Genomic DNA, 18,636 nt, shown 5'->3' with positions numbered 1-18,636 from the left:
ACTGAGGCCTACGGCGGTTTACATACCGTTAGAAGCTGTGCCAGCACCGCTCAGGAGTCAGTCAGTCGGGCCTTCACTCAATCGCCAGCCACCATGGGCCAATCCGTCTCAGTCCACTTACTCCAACCACAGTAAGCCAGGAAACCGGAAGTGATGCTGTGCCACTAAAACAAGCAATGGCAAATCACTGGAGAATGGACTTGAGAATGGAGCATAAGAATGGAGAATTGCAAGCTGGGAAGCTTCCCACATTCTTAAAGTGATTTTTTTTTTTGTGTGTGTGAATAGCTTGGGGGCGAGGGATGGCATTCGTGTACCCCCTATGAATGGGCTGCCACTGATTTATATTTCAGGATCATCTGCAGATTAATTCCATTACAATATATTGTACTAGCACTTCAGCCACTGGCTTCTCTGCTCTCTGCAAAATGTTTATTACTAGTACTACATCTATTTTGTATATTGATAAATGCCCAGCCTGCCACCATGTAATATGGTGATAGATGGACTGGAGCAAGATAACAGAGATGTTATAACGTGCTGCTCTTTTTCAGTACATTACTAGCCTTTAGTCATGAGTGATGATTTTTATGTACAGTAGCATAATTCAGTCTTCAGCAAATCTTTGTTGGTTTCACTTAAGAATTATTAGCCCTTATAAAAAAGGCAATGGCATAATGAATATATAAATTAATCTGTCTTTCTTTCTTCAGATGCAGATAAGTCCAATGAAGTGTCCCCTCCAGTCTTTCACACAGGGAGCTTCATCGGAGGGGGGGTTTTGGTGATATTGTTACAAACTGTTGGATACTTTGTCCTGAAACATCTCCGTGGACCAGAAGGAGAATACCAGACAATGTGAGATTCTACTATTGTGCTTTTTCTCATTTTGAGTTCTGTTGTGCAAAGATTTATAGAAATCTAAGCAATGCAAAGGAAGAGGACCACTCACATTAGAATGATGCCTGAATGCACTGCACTTCAACCTGCTTTAAAGTACTATTTCATGTTTACACATAAATCCCCCTGCCCCCTTGGAGCCACCCCTTAAGCTGGCCATAGATGTATCAAATCTCAGCCAGTTCAGCAGGGCCAGGCGAAATTCTATCCATCTATGGGCAGACTGAATGTACCCAAGTTGACATATTGATCGACTTGGGTACAATCAGCATATTGGATTTTTTTTATTTTTTTAGCATGCGATTACTGCCAGTAGCTATGGCCACTAGTGATAATCATTGTGTTTTTCCAGCAGGGGTGGCTCCCTGCGTCCCTACCCCGGGAGAACACAATAGCTCTGTGGAGGGATTCCCTCATTGTCAGTGTTGAGCAACCTATGGTTGCAGGAATGAAATGGCATAATCTATGGCTTGCCTTAGCTGCCCCCCACGTGGCCGAACAATGAAGCTGGGGCCCTAGTGTAAGACAAGTCTCTTTGGAACTAATTTGAGAGCCAGTTCTCCTATGTCTGCCACACTTGTACACAATAGCAGGTCTTATTGTTGTTTTACTCCATTCCCTGATCCACATTCATGTCAACTCCTAATGTTTGGAGCACGCTCTCATGAAGGGCCCTGCGATTTTATTGTTGTTGCAAGTTAGTGCATTGTGGATCTAGCTGGAAACCTGAGGTCCATAAAACACAAGGGCTCAAGTCACCCAGCTCATTGTATTTTAAGGTGTATTTCTGCTCACACCACTATGAGGGCAACCCCTTCCTCTAACCACCACTAGCTCCTCAGAAGATCAGGTTTGTATTGAACACATTAACTTAAGTTCAGCTCTTCTATCTACACACTTTTCCCTGGGCTGTGCATTGCAATTCCTTATAAAACATTAATTAGCTTGTCTTGCATACATGGTCAGTGATAAAGCATTGTTTCGGCTTTTCATAAACGTTCCTCAACATACTTGTAAGGTGTTCGTCTTCTAGATTCCCCTGGATAGCCTAGGCTGGAGTGGCTTAATGGAGGTCCCATACGCCGGCGGTTAATCAATACACATACACTCCATTTGTACGTGGTGAAGATTACAAGGTTTAATGGGAGAGTGGACCTTCTTTTAAATGGTATTTCACAAAGCCCTGCCCTGTGAGGGGCCAATCGGGTGATTTACACATACATCGTCAATTTCTTAACTCATGACATTAGTTCTTTCCTGAAATGTAAGTCAAAGGTTAATACAATCTCCTGACAGTTATTTTGCCCTTTCAGCATCTACTGACTGACCATATTCTTGCGTAACCAGTCCTTATCTTAGCTTTGTGCCTTTCAATAATGTTCAGAGAAGAAAACACAGGCAGATATTTTCCTGAGATATCAATATCTTACATAGACCCTCTGGAGAAACATACAGCTATCTGTCATTTAGTCACGTTATCTATATAGTTTGTCACGTAAGCCAGTATGCTTGTGTCTTAATTCTGAACCTATTGAAATGCAAGCCTAAGCATATTGGTACTCGACTTAGTATATCTTTTGGTAATTTCAATAAGTATTCCCTTATAATCCTCCCTTTGATCATTCTGTGATTTACATAATGATCATTCCTTTTCTAATTTAATAGCACAGGCTTCATACTCCGAACCCTTGTGCTCTTGGTTTTTATACCATACCGTTGGATCCTTAACAATGGAAGTGAGTTTCAGATCCTTCGGAGCGGCCGTGTTTCCCTTTTTACATAAACATTTGATTATCTTATAACAGGCATATAAAAATAGAATGAAGAGAATCACAGTGACAATTGTCATGGCAGCATTTCGGAGCCAAGATATTAATCCCCCAAAACTAAAACTGCTCGAGAAGGGATCCCAGTTTTTTCCTATGTTCCGTGCCTCTTTCTGTAGTTTATTTACCTCTTCCCTGTGTTGGGCAATAACGTCATAGTAGTCTGGGACTTCGATGCTGGTATTATGAATCCAGGTACAGCACTCATAATCCTCAGTAGTCTCACAGAGGCCAGTAAGGGCTGCACTCATACTTTCTATAGCTAACTCATGTAGTTCTAGTTGTTTCCTAATTGCCCTAGTTTCTAGATTTAGTTTGGTTATGTCATCAGAATTTTCCCCCAGAATCTCATCAATTATGCCAGTGTAATTATTTAATCTTTTCATTAGGTCAATTCCCCATCCTGTCCAGGAAGGGAACCATGCCCAGGCCATATCTTTTTCTAAAAACAATTCTCGTTTATTACGGTGTCTAAGGGGATATCTAGGATGCATGCTAGCTTCAAGGAGGTGACTTCCCTTGTTATCCCCTAATACCCCCATGATAGGAACCAGGGCTGCAAGGTAACACCACCCCTGGGGTTTGGTTGGGATCCAGGGGTGACAGAGTTTGCCGCAGCATATATATATGGTATTTCCTAGAGCTAGGGGCCGTTTATGGAACACGTTCCTAAGAGTATCAGAAAGGCCAGAGAGTATCAGAATTGACATTAATTGGTGTATTGTAGACTTAGTACTGGAGCTAAGGAAGTCTAAAAAGGTGGCATTTAGGGTGGGATCTGAAGTATGGAAGAAAGAAGGATTGTTAAGCGATGTCATTGAAATGTTAAGTTTTGTTTGTTTGCAAACCTCGGCTCCATCTGTGGTGTTTCCCAGTCGGAAACACCAGTCTGGGAAGTGGCTTCTACCTATAATTTGGAAAGTGAGGGTTTTATTTGGAAGGGTCCTAGTAACATTTGTTAGGACAATAGGGGGTGTTCCATTAAGGAGGGGGGTAAAATTCAAGGGGACTGCCATGAGAGGGATTCTAGCTGTACTGGGATGTAGCTTGCTGCAAATCCAGCATTTCTCAAAACCGGATTTTTGAGCATAGCTATATTTGAATTTTAGTAATAACATCTTGTCAGTCAGTCCCTTAGGTGACTCATTAACGGGTATAATACTTCTAATATGTCTTTGGCCGGGGGTATTATTCATCTTAGGTGGTCCACATATCCCTTTTAATAGACCTAAGTCTTCTGGATGATATATACAGTTGGCTATAAACCATGTGGGCAGGAATACAAGTAGTACCAGATTACCCCAGAGGCATACAGCCTTCCCTGACACTGAAGGTAAAAACATTTCTACAAGTTCTTATGCTTGTCCTTCTTCTTCGCTATCATGTAGGGTTTCAAGGGTTAATTGTCCAATGCCTTCCTGAATCTCTTGCAGTTCCGGTAGCTGTTCGGGTGGGTCGGGTTCTTCTTCAATAGGTGGGGGGTCGGGGGTTGTGGGAAGCGGTGGGCACTTTTTCAGCCTGCTGGCGTGGATCCAGGTGTTTCCTTGGTCAGTCAGGACCGCAGTTCTGGACACCTTTTCAACCTTCCAAGGTCCAGAGTAGATTGGTCCGATCCTCTTTTTGTGGGCCAGTTGCTTGACTAGCACTTGATCTCCTGGGATGAAGGGGTGCGTTGGCTCTGTGGAAATAGGAGAAAAGGTGACAGAAACTTGTTCGTTCGTTTCATGAAGCATACTTACCAGGTTTTTCACGTACATTTCCTGTTGGGAATAAATGTCAATATCAGTGTCTTGGTCTAATGGGGGTAGTTCTATGTTTGCGGGGACTCCCATCAAAATTTCAAAAGGTGAAAGTTTCGTTCTAGCGTGGGGTGTCGTCCTAATCTGGAATAGCACAGAAGGGAGGTGATCAAGCCATCCCTTCATTGTGCCCCCTGTGGCCTTTTTCAATTTATCCTTTATATTTCTATTCATTCTTTCCACTACCCCTGCACTTTGAGGGTGATAGGGGATGTGTAGTTTCCATTGCAGCCCTAACAATTTAGCCACAGCCTGGGTAACGGAAGAGCTGAATGCAGGTCCCCTATCTGACCAAATAGATGTTGGTATGCCAAACCTACAAATCCAGTTATTCAGCAAGCATTTTGCTGCTATATTGGCTGTCTCACCTGCACAGGGAGTGGCTTCAACCCAGCCTGAAAATTTATCTACGACAACGCACAGGAATTTTAGGCTCCCCTTTTGTTTTGGCATGTGTGTGAAGTCTACTTGTAAATCTGTAAGGGGACCTATTGGTGGGGGTAGATGACCATGTAGGCCATGCCGTTTGCCCTGCACATTGTTTTGAGCACAGGTAAGGCAACTTGTGGTCAGGAGTTTGACTTGTTTATTCAAGGCGTTTGTGCAGAAAGATTTGGTGTACATAGTGGCTAAAGGGACGGCACCTATGTGTCCTGGACCATGAAGGTAGGAGAGAATTAGAATACTGCTTGCCTCAGGTATTCCCAATATCTTCCCCTCTTTTGACCACAGACCCTCTGGGTCTTTGGTCAAGCCAGCCTTCACCCAATACAAGACATCTTCCTCAGTGGCTAATGATTGCATTTGTGCCACTACAGATTTAAAGTTAGGACAGGTGAAATGATCCTTAAAGTACATGGACGTGGGGGTGGGCTCCTGGGTGGAGGACTGGGCTGCCTTTTTCGCTTCTCGGTCAGCTAAAGCATTTCCCTTGGAAAGTTTGCTATTATCTGAAGAATGTGCTTTTACTTTAATTATTGCCACCTCTTTTGGGAGCAAAATAGCCCGAAGAAGTGCCTGAATCTGGGTAGCATTGGAAATAGGTTTATTATCTGCTGTTTTAAAACCTCTTTTTGCCCATATTACTCCGAAGTCATGCACCACCCCAAATGCATATCTACTGTCTGTGTAAATGTTCACCTTCTTATCTGTAAATAAAATGCAGGCCCTGGTGAGGGCTTCTAGTTCAGCCACCTGAGCCGAAGAGGGGGGCAGTGGTTTGGCTTCTAATACCTTGTTCGGCAACTGGACTATTGCATATCCTGTTTGGAAGGTGGAATCAGAGGGACGGGAGCAACTACCGTCCACAAAAACATCGTCTGCATTGGTAATCGGTACGTCGGTGAGGTCTGGTCTTGGTGATGTGATAGACTCCACTTGTGTTATACAGTCATGAAACTGGTCTGGGTCTTGTGGTAGGCGTAACATGGAGTGCAAGAGACGGACGGCAGGGTTGTTGGCGGGAACATATTTGAGAGACAGATTGTCTGTGTTCATGAGGGAAATCTCATATCCACTGAGTCTTTGTGAGGTCATGTGTTGGGTGTTCATGTTCTGTATGAGGTGGGTGACAGAATGTGTGGTGTAAAGCGTCATCGGGTGTCCCAAGACCATCTTGTTGGCATCTTGTATGGCCATAGCACAAGCGGCTAAATTCTGAAGGCATGATGGCATGCCTTGAACCTGAAGGGGGAGTTTTTTAGATAGGTAGGAGACAGGGCGGTAGCCTGTTCCATGCTGTTGTGTCAAAACCGCGGCAAAAGAGGTCCCCGAGACTACACAGTATAGTTGAAAAGCTTTACCATAGTCTACCAACCCCAGGGCGGGTGCACATGACAAACTGTTCAATAGGGCCTGGAAGGCCTTAAGCCGTTCCTCTGTCCAATCAACCTGCCTAGGTGCTGTTGAGGCGGTGGCCTCTCTTAGTATGCCATCATAATGAGAACAGTCAGGGATCCACTGGCGGCAATATACCACAGCGCCCAAGAATGAGAGCAGGGCTGCCTTGTCTTTTGGGGGGCTCAGAGCTTGTAGGGCTGCGGCGCGTTTGGGGGAGACCATCCTTGTTCCCCCTTTCAGTATGCACCCCAAGTATTCCACTTGTGGCATACACCACTGTATCTTCTTTCTGGATGCTAAATGCCCGATGTGGGCTAGATGGTTCAACAGAGATGTGGAATCGACTGCACAATCTTCAGCAGTGCGACTGCACAAGAGCAAGTCGTCCACATACTGTATTAGCACCGACCCTCGCTCAGGCGTCCAAGACTTGACAGTCTCATTGAGTACCATAGAGAAGGCAGCAGGACTATCAACATACCCCTGAGGCAGGCGTGTCCAGGTTAACTGACCCGTCAACTGGCCCTCCGTCCAGGAGAAGGCAAACATAGGCTGGGCCTCTTCCGCAATGGGAATGCTAAAGAAGGCATTTGCTAAATCAATCACTGTGTAGCATAGAGAATGTGCCGGTATACATGAGAAGATAAAAGTGATGTCTGAGACTAGGGGTGGAAGTGGAATCACTTGTTTGTTAACTGCCCTTAGGTCTTGTACAAGTCTCCACTCCCCACTGGCCTTTTTTACGGGGTAAATGGGCGTGTTCCAGGGACTGATGATTGGTCTCAGGATACCTTTTGATATGTAATCATTAATTTGAGGGGAGATGCCTTTGACTTTCTCTGGGGGTAGGGGATACTGTTTTTGATATTGTATCCCCGCATCTGATCGCATTTGGGGTGCATATGGTGTGCAATTAATAAAGCCCACACTACCTTTGTTTTCTGCCCAAATTGTGTGATGGTCAAGGGAGGAAGGTATCATTAGAAAGAAACTCCTGTGTGCATGTCTTTTTGGGCTGTGTAAGTCACAAAGAGGGGAACTCGCAGTGAGGGAGCCGTCTTTGTCAAACTTAATGGTAATGTTCAACTGGGACAGTAAATCTCTGCCCATTAGGGATACTGGACAGGAAGTCAGGACAGCGAAACTCTGCATACATAGCTCTAGTCCATCCGGGGTAGAGACTGGTAAAGGCGGGGTGACAGAATGAGTAACCGATGTCCCATTTATTCCAATAGAGTGTCCCTCAGTACACAGTGGTGTGTCATACCTCTCATCATTTAATGAGCTAAAAAGCAGGAAACACACTATGTGGTTGTCTACGCGTAATATAACTTGTGGTAGACTCTTCCATGATAGGTTGTGGCACACCAGACTGAGGGAAGGGACATACTCTAGGCATCCCTATTGGGGGTGTGTTTGTCGGGTAGACGGCCACTGCATAGGGATTCGAGGGGGAGGTCTGTTAGAGGTTGGGGTGTAGGGTGGCTGTGCGAGCGCATGGTTTTGAGATGGTGTTTGGGGAGGTTGCGGGTATTGGGGGTACCTTGTAGTGTGAGGGGGGGGCGATTAGCAGTGTTGTACCCCCTTCCCCTGCCCCTTGGATAGCTCACCCTCTGTCTATATGGGCACTGTGATTTCCAATGTCCCTGTTCCCCACAATTAAAACATCCTTGGTCAGGTGGGTAGGGCTGCATGATCATGAGGTGCGGTGGTGAGGATGAGGTTTCAGGTGTGACTAGGGTTTGTGTTTGTGTCAAGGAGGGGAAAATTCCCCCTTTTTGTTCAAAGACCCCTGAAGTCTCTCTGGACCTGGCGTCCTTCATAAATTCATCTGGTGCTTGCTCCGCCCATTTGGGGTTTGTGAATTTGAGCAATTGCGTCACTTTGGGATCGCCTCCCGACATGATGGTAGTGGTAAATAATTGTGGTGTGGCCCCATCTACAGCTTTCCATAGGGAGTATACTCTGGTACAGTAATCATAGAATTTCTCTTTAGGTCCCTGCTTGGCTAGGATCAGTTCTTGGAGTGCAGATGGTCCTTTGTATAATTTGGACCAATGACCTCCCATGCCTTTCCAAAAGGATATCCAATCCTTATCGGTCTGGATATGGGCTGTCCATAGGTCGTCTACAGGGGCTACTTCTGGGCTGTCTGGGTCTACAATGCTAAGAATACCTTTTATGTCATCCTTGTCAAGCCCTGTGCCTGCACTATATTTTGCCAGAAAGGTACCTGCATCTCGTGGATACTTCTTGGGATTGGGACATAGTTCTTTTATTTTGGAGAGTGTACCCAAAGGTAATGGTATATGCACTTCGGTGTCCCCTATGGTCATCAAAGGTGCTTTGAATGAAGCCCCTACTGCTTCTTTCTCAGTTTCCTCTTCTATGGATGATGTCCCTTTTTTACTAATTGGACCTGACTCCTCAGTTTTGGGAATAGGTGTCTCTTTTGTATGGCTTCTTGTAGTGGTGGGGGGCAGCGCTATAATCCTATCCTGCGCTTCTTTTAACATTTCCTCCTTCTTCCCTAATTGCCTTTTTATCTTTTCTAGTTCCTTTTTTAAGTCCTCCATCCTTTGTGCCTCTCTCTCTCTTCCCTCCTGGAATTCCTTCTCCCTTTCTTCCAAGTCTTTCTGATACCTTTCTAACTCTATTTTCCTATCCACTTGTACCTTTTCTGCCTCATTGAGGACTATTTCTTTTTGTTTTAGGTCTTCCATAAGTGTTTCTAACTCAGTTCTCCTTTTCCCTATTCTCTCTTCTTCCTCCGTTTTCTTCTCTTCAAACTCTTTTATCTTTGCCTCTAATTCCTGCTTTTCGGGACTACCCACCTCTTCTTGTCCTGTAACTTCTTCCTGTCTCCCCTCTTCCTCTCTGCCCCTACTTACTTGTTCCCATTGGGCCACTTGTTGTGGTGTTGCTGTGGTGTGTGCTATGGCGGCTAGGACTACAGGATCCAGTGAAGGATATAGTTGAAGGTATGAACCTGGCGTCCCATCCTCGTTTTTTACCATAACATAAGGTGGGGGTGGACATTGAGGCGGGGGAGGGGGAGGTGAAGGGGGTGCAGTGGCTTCAGCCATAGCACTGGGTCCTATTTTTGGAGTAAGCTTTGTAGGTTTATTAATATGCTTCTTTTTATATTTGTGTAGACATTTATCCCATGCATGGTAACAATCTTTTATATATTGAATATTTTCCCACTTCCCTGGAGGGTACGAATTTTTGTGGATTTGGCATATTTTACTTACTTCCTGCCAGTCTTCCTCAGTACAAGGACCATATGGCCCTGGGTCATGTATCCCCAATTGCTGACACCTTTCTCGGACTTGTGTCCAAAATGGTTCTACCTGGGGGCCAGGGATCATATTACTGACAAATTCATAGGGTGATGGGGTGGCCATGGCTTGGGTTGCTGCAGAATTCCCCATCTAGTAGTCTGGGCAGTGTGTGTCTAGTGACAGGACACAGGTGATAACACCCGGTTTGTTCAACAATCCGGTCTCTGGTCTGGGAGTAGGATCCCTGATCTTTTTTGGGGCAGATGGACTTATATAAAACTATAAAGATTTACCCTTAATATACGATGAAGGGTAAATCTTTCCTGGTGGCGGGATATACCCCTCTTACACCAAGTCTGCAAGAGAAGCCTGTAGGTCTAGTGGTCAAAAGAATCTACCTTTCATAAATGCTAAGAAAAAATAAACCTAGCGTGCAGTGTGAACAGGCGGGTGCTACCTCACTACAATCTGGTTCTTAATACTCTGTATTCATTTAACAACATTTGGGTTTATTCAAACAGATATCCACTCTATATAATTATATCTTATACAATGTTAATACTCTATATACTTACGCTTGCACCTAAAGAGAAACAGACATATTTTTATGGTTTAAGATTTCAGCTTTAAAACATTACATGTACATTATCAAGTAATCACATCATGATGCAATTCATTATTTATAGTGCACTTTTAAAAGTTCTCAAAGTGGGCGTCCATTTAGCCAATCCTTATGTCACGGGCGTATATGATACCTCCCGTGTTAGAATATAATCATGAATCTCTCTCTTAGTTTATAGTCGGACCAACCTAGTCAGACTCCTCAATACCTGCGAACCCTTTTCACCCCCCAAGGGACCAGCCTAGTCCGTTGCGAAGGCACAGTTTATATATATATATATACAATTAAATTTCTTATAATGGTTGTTTGGACAGGTCAAGCATAAACGCCAATTACCATAAAAAGAGGTAAAAGGTGTAAATATGACTTACCTGTGCAAACCCCACTTCTGGTACCAAAACTGTAAGGTGTTCGTCTTCTAGATTCCCCTGGATAGCCTAGGCTGGAGTGGCTTAATGGAGGTCCCATACGCCGGCGGTTAATCAATACACATACACTCCATTTGTACGTGGTGAAGATTACAAGGTTTAATGGGAGAGTGGACCTTCTTTTAAATGGTATTTCACAAAGCCCTGCCCTGTGAGGGGCCAATCGGGTGATTTACACATACATCGTCAATTTCTTAACTCATGACATTAGTTCTTTCCTGAAATGTAAGTCAAAGGTTAATACAATCTCCTGACAGTTATTTTGCCCTTTCAGCATCTACTGACTGACCATATTCTTGCGTAACCAGTCCTTATCTTAGCTTTGTGCCTTTCAATAATGTTCAGAGAAGAAAACACAGGCAGATATTTTCCTGAGATATCAATATCTTACATAGACCCTCTGGAGAAACATACAGCTATCTGTCATTTAGTCACGTTATCTATATAGTTTGTCACGTAAGCCAGTATGCTTGTGTCTTAATTCTGAACCTATTGAAATGCAAGCCTAAGCATATTGGTACTCGACTTAGTATATCTTTTGGTAATTTCAATAAGTATTCCCTTATAATACTGAAATGATTTACAGACCTTCAACTGCGTAGGAGTGAATGTGAAGCATTACAGTCCTAATGCAAGAGGCAATAAAAGTTTCAAATGCTGGTAGCCCATAGTCCAGGCAACATGGTCTCACTTCCAAACAAAATGGATCTAAAAAGTTTTGACACTGCACAGGAAGAGTTGCTGTGGTGCTCGCTTAAGAAAGCCTTTGGCAATGTGATCTCCAAGAATGACTATTGAGGATCACAGGCCTTAGAAGGAAGTGATCACTCACAATCAGCTGCCCCCCCCCCCCCCCAATTCCTCCTTTCCTCACAGGTCCATACTTGTCTCCTTTGACGGATGTGGCCTCTGGTGATATCTGCAGTCCATCTGGTAAAAATGTAGCGAGGGGCTACCTAAGCCTGTTCAACATCCCATAGCTTTAAACGCACCTGCAGTAAATGTATGGCCCATTTAAGTTCATGGAACCCTGGCGCACAGGTATGGGCAGCTCAGCACTAGAGTTTTGCCAGGCTGCAACCAGTGTGGGGGCCTACAGCTGTCTGAAGAAATAAATATGGACCTGTATGGGGAGAAAGGTGACAGCTGATTGTATTGAGGGGGCTGGGGGGGGGGGGGGGGAGGTTTGAGCAAACATGAACTTGTGTTTTAAGCTAACAAGGCAAAATGATATTTTTTTTTTTCAAATAGAGTGTTTGTTAGAATGCTGTTTGTGGTTTCCTGTCTCTTCCTGTTTGGACAGGAACTGATGATAAATAACAACAGAAAAAATAATCAAACTTCAAATGTTTTTACTGCTGGCTGTGTCCCAGTTTAGAATATTTGCATTATAATACTCTGCAATAGATGATATCTAGTCTCCTATTTCTTTGGCAGGGAGGAAACTCCACAGTAGGACATCCTGACATCTCCCATCAACTGATCATCGGATCATCTCATCTCACACCTTCTCTCAAGGAATTTGTTCAAACGACAAAGACATTAAAATATGGACATCACGTGAATACCTCACAAGTTAACTGTGTTTATTATCATCATAAGTATAATTTATTTAAAATTCTTATACCTTTTTATTTTCTATTGCTTTCTGTTGCTTTTTTTCAAGAAACGTCCCTGTACATCTGTCTACATACTTACATATCAAGTATGCAGCTTACAACTTTCAGCTCTCTTTAAAGCAACCTTGTCTGTAAAATAAAAATCGTTGCTTATTTAAAAAAAAAAAAAATAGTTCTAAATACTTACCTCTCCTGCTGTCCCCACACCACTCCAATACAGAGAAATCATCCTCTGAAGTCTGCTCAGAAACATCCAGGTCTCCTGCTGCACTCATTGGTTCCCCCTTTTTACTCACTTGAACCCGGTCTTTCCAGCGATGGAGACAAGCACACCAGCTCCAGGTGGTGTCTCTGGTCCTCACTGGATAGATTAATGGCAGCGGGAGCCATTGGCTCTCACTGCTGTCAATCAAATCCAATTACGTGGGAGCCGGGGGGAGGGGCCGGGTCCTGCTGTCTGTGTAAATGAATGCAGCAGCAGGACACAGGAGCACTTCTCCGTCAGGCACTTGAGAAGAGGAGGAGCCAGGAGCGATGCAGAAGGACCCCAGAAGAGGAGGATCGGTGGCACTCTGTGCAAAACATTTGCACAGAGGAGGTAAGTATAACCTGTTATTTAAAAAAGAAAACAAGACTTCACAACCCCTTTAAAATGGTACTAAATCCACAACAGTAAAGTCAGTCTGTATATGCAACAAAGCATGCTTGTTATACTCACTGTGGAACCTAAGGGGTTAATCCTCTGCATTGTGTAAAAATCCTATCTTCTCTGATCCTATCCTTCTTTCACAGTCTCCAATGTACTGTATTTCCTGATAGTACAGAGCTAGGGGACAAGCTGCACATTAGTTTTTTTGGGGGAGGGTTCAAGTGATCAGCACAAGGCCAATCAGCCTTTCCCAGACAGAAAGTCAAGGGGTCATGCAGCCTCATAGGACAGTCAGAGGAGAATGAAAACTCCTCCTACAAGCTTTACCAGTGCTCAGCTGGACATAAGCTTTAACCAAACACTCATAGAAGTCACAAGACTGCTAAATACTGCAGATGAGAAAAAATATTGAGCAGTTAATATTTACTAAAAAAATAATTGCATTTCCACGTTCTGTGTACTGTGGGAGACCAGATATAGTGCATGCAGGGTCCTAGGTTTAGTAACATTTTAGCTGCAGGTTTTACAGTAGGAGGAATACACTTGAAATGTATGTTGCCCCAAAAATTTAAATCGCATGTATGCGTCTCCGTACTATGTTGTTCAGGGTAAATTTAGCTTATTCTTTATTTAGATCCCTATTTCTCCTGAAATATCTGGTGACCCTGCCAGTTCCCCCTTCTTCCTGTTTCATTCTGACCATGCCATACATGGAAGCATATCCATGCTGGTGTGGTCAGTTTGCGTATCTATGCTTTCTGAATGGAGATACAGAGCACCATGCCCAGGCAGTGCCCCCTCCTGTAATGAGTTTGGTTGCCACGCACCCCCACCCCCCCATCCCTGCTGTGAGGATTGACAGCAACTCACCACAGGAGCAATACTATCAATACAGCAGCTGCTGGAACACAGTGCACATAGGCATGGGAACGTGCTTCCTTGTTTGTGTGTGTGTGATGTCATTATCTTCCCGCTTGCTATATTGACTCGCCATCCCCTAAGGGGTAGAAGAAAACAATAAAGCACCGCATGATCAACAAACAAAACGGAAATAAAAGATACAAAACATTTATTTTATGAATATTAAAAAGCGATTATGGTAGATGATGCTCCCTTTTTGCAGTATTATTTTGCTGCATTCCATTCACAAATTCTTTAATTAAAATATTGCTCAACTATATCCACTCTGTATTTAAAATGCATATTCACTTTATTGTAATAAGGGATTAGGAGGCAGAACTTACCAAGAAAATTAATACATTGAGTGATGCAAAATAAAAGATCTTGCCCACACCTTAAACCCATTCAATTAAATATGTTCTCAATGCAGGCAATAATATACAGTAGATGCTGTTTAGCCCTGTTATCTGTATTGATGATAGGAATAATTTAACATTTAAATCTCTGTCAACCAAATTTATATTCACTTGTGATACACCTTTTTTCTTACCTGTTGCAGTTGCATGTTCACTTGCGTTTTGAAGTTATCACACGTCAAGTGTCAATCAGCAGTGACCAGTCCATGAGGTGCGCAGGAGCGCCCCCCCCCCCCCCCAACTTCGATGTAGGGTGCCGGACTGGTTTCTATGAGGTTTTTCACAGTGCTCCATGTGTGACATTAGCGAATCAATATTTGCTTTTGTCTTCCGGCTTCTCCTCCTAGCGAAAAATGATGTTACGCCGAATAAATTTATACTCAACATGTCACGCTTCAAAGTTGCGCCCGCTTGTGGAATGGCGACAAACTTTTACCTATAAAAATCTCCATATGCAACGTTTAAAAAAATCTACAGGTTGCATGTTTTGAGTTACAGAAAGACCTCAGATCTCATATTTACACTAAAATGCAATATAAAAAAAGTTGTTTGAAAAAAAATAAAATAAAAAATAAAATAATGTTTCTATGGGCAGAAGTGAAGTTTTGTCATCACTTCCACCCTGCAATGATATGGAGCTGGGTGGGGGCCATCTTCCCCTCATTTAGCTTCATGCCAAGCAGCGGACAAGATCCGATTGCTTCTGCCGGCAGCTCCAATAAGCTGTGGAGGGAATCGGAGCATGGCAGGAGGGGGGCCTCTCGTGCCGCCGGTAAAAGTGATCTTGTGGCAAATCCACCGCAGAGACCACTTATCTGAAAGCGGACCGCCCGCTGAAAGAGGATATCGGGGTTATGGCAGCTAAATACTGCCATACCAAAGATATTCCTTTTTAAACTACCGCCGTATAATGATGGCGGGCGGTACAGAAGTGGCTACAATACCTTCGTGATCCCAGGCCCTGTTAGGCCGCGTACACACGCGCGGACTGTTCGCCCAACTTTGTCCGCTGAACAGTGTTTGGGCGGACAGTCCGCTCGTGTGTGGGCTTTCAGCGGACAGTTTCAGCGGACAGTTGGACGGACAAGGTTTTTCGGAAATTCCGTAAAACTGTCCGCTGAAACCTTGTTTCAGCGAACAGTCCGCTCGTGTGTAGGCTTGTTCGTCAAACAAAGTTGCGCGCATGCTCAGAAAGGATTTTCACGCCGAAAGCTATAATGCAGTGTATAGGACGTCGTATTTTTCGTCCCGTCGTGCGTGCCGTTCACGTCATCGCGCACGGTTTCAGCAAACTGTTCGTCCGTCGTGTGTGGCCATGTCCGTCCATGCTAAGTTTGAGCGGACTGTTTGCCGAAACTGTTGGACGGACAAAGTTGGGCGAACAGTCCGCGCGTGTGTACGCGGCCTAAGTCTCTTATAGCTGTAGAGCACCCTCTAAAGAGCTGCTTGAAGTTTTGATCCTATTTTCCCCCGCATAGCACACACAGCCAGGTAAACAACATTTCCTGCATTTATTCACTGGCTCCAAAAAACAGTCTAGGGCTTTCATTTTTGTTTTTTTATTGATAACATTGAACTGGTAAAGGGAGAGGAAGCATAGGATACCCTTATTGAAGTAGATAACTTGAGGACGTCTCAATTTCTGTCTTCACTTCAAAAACTGCAGGCTGCACTGCACAACTGCTGAGTGTCCCACCGTATCTCCATGGTGACGGTGACCTGTACTCCTTCCAAAGTTTAATAGCTACATACGGTCACTAACTTCTCAGTAATAGGGTTGCTTACTCACTTAACGACAGGATCGTTGGTTGCCTTCTGCCAATATCCACCAGGCTTTTCCTAGTGAGGGAGATGTATACTCACAACACCATAGGACAGCTGGACTTTTTCCCACCAACTTCCTCCTGGCTCACTCCAGTGAGCTTCTTTGGTCCCACGTGTTCCTTAAATTTCAACTTGTGAATAGGCCCCCCCCAGCTAAGCCTAACCAAGACCTTGAGTCCTTCCTCACAGATCCTTCCAGAAAACTGCCCCAGGGGCGGAGCCCTTGCACAGGGGTGTCCTCTAGCAAGCACCCTAACCCTGCCATCCAGGCCTCAGACTAGTTATGAGCTCTCCAACCTTCTGGGCAAACCTCCCCAGGGATTGGCTAGAGTCTGCCTGTTCTGTCCTTTCTCTCACTATACCCCTGGAATCATTTAGAAGACAGGTAGAAGCAACAGAACTGCAGCATATGAAACCCTGAGCAGCCCCAAGCAATTAACCCCTGTTCCACTGATTACAAAAGGAGCTAAACAAAGGGGGATATTACTAAAGGCAAATCCACTTTGCACTGCTGAAAGTGCACTTGGAAGTGCAGTCGCTCTAAATCTAAGGGGTAGATCTGAAATGAGTGGAAGCTCTGCTGATTTTATCATCCAATCATGTGCAAGCTAAAATGCTGTTTTTTATTCTCCTTGCATGTCCCCCTCGGATCTATAGCGACTTTACTTCGAAGTGCACTTTCTTTTTTTTCTTTTTTTATTTCAAAGCTTTTATTTTCATAAGAGAAAAGAGAGAGTATTACATATGCAGAGCGTATACATGTTGCACATTGAGTCAATTAACAAATACAGAAAGGTTTATGAATTCTTATAAAACTGAATAGGTAGAGCTTCGATAGTCAGTAAAATCGTAAGTTGGTATAAATGCAACCTTCAGCAATTCCCCTAAGGGCTGAGACAGGGCCAGAATGAGATATGCCCAACCCGGCACCCCATATGGGAGCAAGCTGTGCCAGGCCAACATACCCCACCCTATACCAGAAGCTCCAGCTCCCCCCCCCCCCCCCCAGGGAAGAACTTACTAGATCTTGAAGTGCACTTTCAAGTGCACTTGCAGTGCAAAGTGGATTTTCCTTCAGTAAATAACTCCCAATGTTTACCTAGCAGTCTACTCTATACTATGAGGGTGCTACATATCACGATTCTCATCACTTGCAGGCCCTCACTTTCACACTATGAAGAATTTGTGTTTCTAGAGTTTCTCCTCTATTCAACATATCCTATAATACAGGGACACTAATAGCATTGTGCAATCCATTGTGGCCTTTATGCATATGTTTAACCCCTTTCCGCTCCCTCCAGGCAGCCCTTTAAATTGGTCTTTGATATTGTGAGGTGGGAAGGATTTTGTAGTCACTGTGATTATATGTCCCAGTGGTCACAAGATCAAGAGCTTTCCACACTGGCTCTAGATCATAAAAAGAGCGGGAAATGTCAGTGACACTTCAGGCAATGTTTTGGGAGCGTGCAGTGAGTGTACTCTCAGCACTCAAACCTCAGTCCCCATGGATGCATAGAGGCCCACCATGACTGCTGCCCCAATACGTGATTGGTGGTAGGCTAATAGACATTTGCACTAAGAAACATGAGTGCTACCACTGGTGACCTCATCCAGAAAATAATAGTTACCCACCTATTTGGCTTTAGTTCTTTTAGTTTCATATCTGGAAGCAAGCAGGCAGCTAGTGAAGTCAAGAGAGAGTCTAGATTTCTAATCAACATAACTGTTCTAATTTTCTCAAATGGTATTGAATCCATTGGAGTGGCATGGCAGTCAGACAACTATCATTCTTATAAGGAGAGTGCATGGTAAATCGCACATGTTCCCAACTCGCAGAAAAACGCGCTGCTGTTTTGCATGTGCGTCAAAAACCACGTGTACCTCGCAACGTGGCGCAGCGTGATTTTAAAAATGTGTCAGGGAGTTCTTTCCCCCTTTTCCTGTGGGTACGGCAGCCTATTGAAATGAACGGGCAAACCTGGCCTTAGACGGAACAAACACCTGAAGCTTTAAGGTTTTGTGACAGACCATTTGTATCCGAATTACCAAAAAACATAAAACATACTCTGCCTGTCATAAACATTACATGCTGTCTCTTGTTTACCCTGGAATGTTTATTTGTGATTGTTAACATATGAATGCTGTGATATAAATTCTATATTAAACTATATCTTAAATAATTGGACTCTTCTTTACACATCAACAGTGCTCTTTGAAAAAAACTTACTAAATAAGCTGGTCATAAACGGTTTGAATCTCGGCTGATTAAGCAGAGACTGACCAAGATTTGAACCATGTATGGGTAGGCTCGATCCATCAATCGACTTGGTTACAACCAGCATGTCAGATTATTACATGCGATTATTGCCAGCTGCTATAGCTGCTAGCAATAATCACTGTGTGTTCTCCCAGCAGGGATTGACCTTCCTTTATCTTAAAACCTGGAATTGACTTAAAAACTATGAGAAAGGTTACGTAATTGGGGCAGAGATGAACTCCCTGCGCTTTTCTGTAATTGTTCTAATGTTAT

At 43.9% G+C, this 18,636-nt stretch overlaps 1 protein-coding gene across 1 annotated transcript in view; it reads left to right on the top strand.

The window, feature by feature from the left end:
* The window catches only part of CD164L2 (CD164 molecule like 2), a 75,118-nt gene extending 56,832 nt beyond the window's left edge, over positions 1-18,286 (top strand). The window contains exons 5-7 of the mRNA XM_077481025.1: positions 714-858; positions 12,136-15,250; positions 15,693-18,286. Of these exons, the coding sequence (XP_077337151.1) occupies positions 714-858; positions 12,136-12,154 (164 nt within the window). The 3' untranslated portion in view covers positions 12,155-15,250; positions 15,693-18,286. The remainder of the gene's footprint in view (positions 1-713; positions 859-12,135; positions 15,251-15,692) is intronic.
* The last annotated feature ends 350 nt before the right edge of the window (positions 18,287-18,636 follow it).

Source organism: Lithobates pipiens, unplaced genomic scaffold (genome assembly GCF_037356315.1).
Source record: "Lithobates pipiens isolate NorthernLeopardFrog02 unplaced genomic scaffold, aLitPip1_a1.2 Scaffold_16, whole genome shotgun sequence".
NCBI classification, from domain to species: Eukaryota; Metazoa; Chordata; class Amphibia; order Anura; family Ranidae; genus Lithobates; species Lithobates pipiens.
This window is presented reverse-complemented; position numbering and strand designations above follow the sequence as displayed.